General features: G+C 43.2%; 1 protein-coding gene across 1 annotated transcript; it reads right to left on the reverse strand.

Moving 5' to 3' along the window:
- Positions 1-654: 654 nt before the first annotated feature.
- Positions 655-1,245, reverse strand: LOC108382866 (hyphally-regulated protein-like). The gene has a single exon (XM_017639235.1). It carries the CDS (start codon positions 1,243-1,245, stop codon positions 655-657), a length of 591 nt encoding a protein of 196 aa, XP_017494724.1.
- Between the last annotated feature and the right edge of the window lie 281 nt (positions 1,246-1,526).

The following is a 1,526-nucleotide window of genomic DNA, read 5'->3' on the forward strand; positions in this document are numbered from 1 at the left end:
CAGTCATTCCGGTAAAAAAAATGCTGCAATAGTGACAAAAAAGTAAATAAGTATGTCATCAAGAAATACAGGAAATGCGCACATTTAAAATGACGCTTTTTTTCAACTACAACAAATTTTATTAAAAGTTAACGGTGAATAAACGCAAAATAGTAACAAACTGAAATTATTACAAAACATTTAAACTGTTTTAAACTCTCAAAAACCGACTACTACGGAATCGACTGCCTCGACGATGGTCGACCGGATTGGTGTAACCATAACTGCGTGGGCCAAATCGACGACGTCCAAATCGTTGAGCTTCAGCCATTTGAAACAAATCACCTGTTAAAGTAGATCCCATTATCAAGATTAAAATAGTTAAAAAGAAAGGCAAAAACAATGAAACAGTTGTTTTTGACAAAAAAATAAGCTTCATGATTAAATATTTTAAAAATTAAATTTTGATTTTTTTTGTAATAACAATGAAATAAAACAATCTTATATTTTGCCACAAAGTTACATTTTGTTTGAAAAAAGGAAATGTGCTAACAATTTTTTTTAATTTTTTTTTAAAATGAGGAAATTCAGTGTGTTTTTACATGACGAAATTTTTATTTTCTTTTACTTCCACTTTTAGCAGAAAAAACGGAAAACCACTCAAACTTACTTTCATTACTGTGTCTTTGTTCTATTACGACTTGGAATGTTGTGATTATTGTTGAACCAATTGCCCAGACTAGGATACATCTGACTGCCTGGAGTCGTCAGACTGTTTGAGCTGCTTGAGCCGGGTGGAAAGGCGGGCTGATCGTTTGGATGCCAGTTAATGCCACCGCCCACGGCGCTGCCGTCATTGTTCTGCGGGCCAAAGCTGCCGCCGCCGCCGCTGCCAAAGTTTGCATGGCCACTTCCGGCGCCATTGCTGCCAAAACCGCTGCGGATGCTGCCCACTCCGACGGCCAGGCCGCTGCCGGCACTGCGATCACTGGGAGAAGCCCAAAAAGGCGGAGAGCCAGAGTTGCTGTCCGGTCCTGAGCCGGAGTTGCTATTCGGTCCTGAGCCGCTGTTACTTCCTGCTCCACTGCTTCGAGCGCTCATGCTTCCGGTGCCCGGTGCCACGCCGCTGCTGCTGCTGATGCCCTTGGTGCCGCTGTCATTGGTGGGCCCCGAAGCGCCGCTGTTGCTGTTTGGCCCCGAGCCGCGGTGGTGCTCCGGACTACCGGCGCCGACGTACGTTCCATTGGGGCCGCCTGCCCTGGGCATTGGCCACCCATAGTAGCGAGGACGGCGAGACTCAATTGTGCATATTAGCAGTAAAAGAAAAAGTTCAGAGCAAATGAAAAAGGTTTTCATGTTTGATGTCTGAAGAACAATTGGAGTTTGTTAGTTGATTAATTGATTGATCAGTTTGATCGGTTTTGTACATCCTAGCCGGGGAAACACCTTGTGTTTTTATACTAACACTAGTAACTGTATCACATGTTTGCTGACCAAAAAGAAAAAAATGTTGTTTGTGCGGTTTTGATGGTTGCAACAAACAACAA

The sequence above is a fragment of the Rhagoletis zephyria genome, unplaced genomic scaffold (assembly GCF_001687245.7).
Source record: "Rhagoletis zephyria isolate East Lansing unplaced genomic scaffold, Rhagoletis_zephyria_1.1 Rzeph_scaffold_29172, whole genome shotgun sequence".
Lineage (NCBI taxonomy): Eukaryota > Metazoa > Arthropoda > Insecta > Diptera > Tephritidae > Rhagoletis > Rhagoletis zephyria.

Excerpts from the sequence above, each read along its gene's own strand:
- LOC108382866 (XM_017639235.1), bottom strand. The coding sequence starts at position 1,245 with ATGCCCAGGGCAGGCGGCCCCAATGGAACGTACGTCGGCGCCGGTAGT.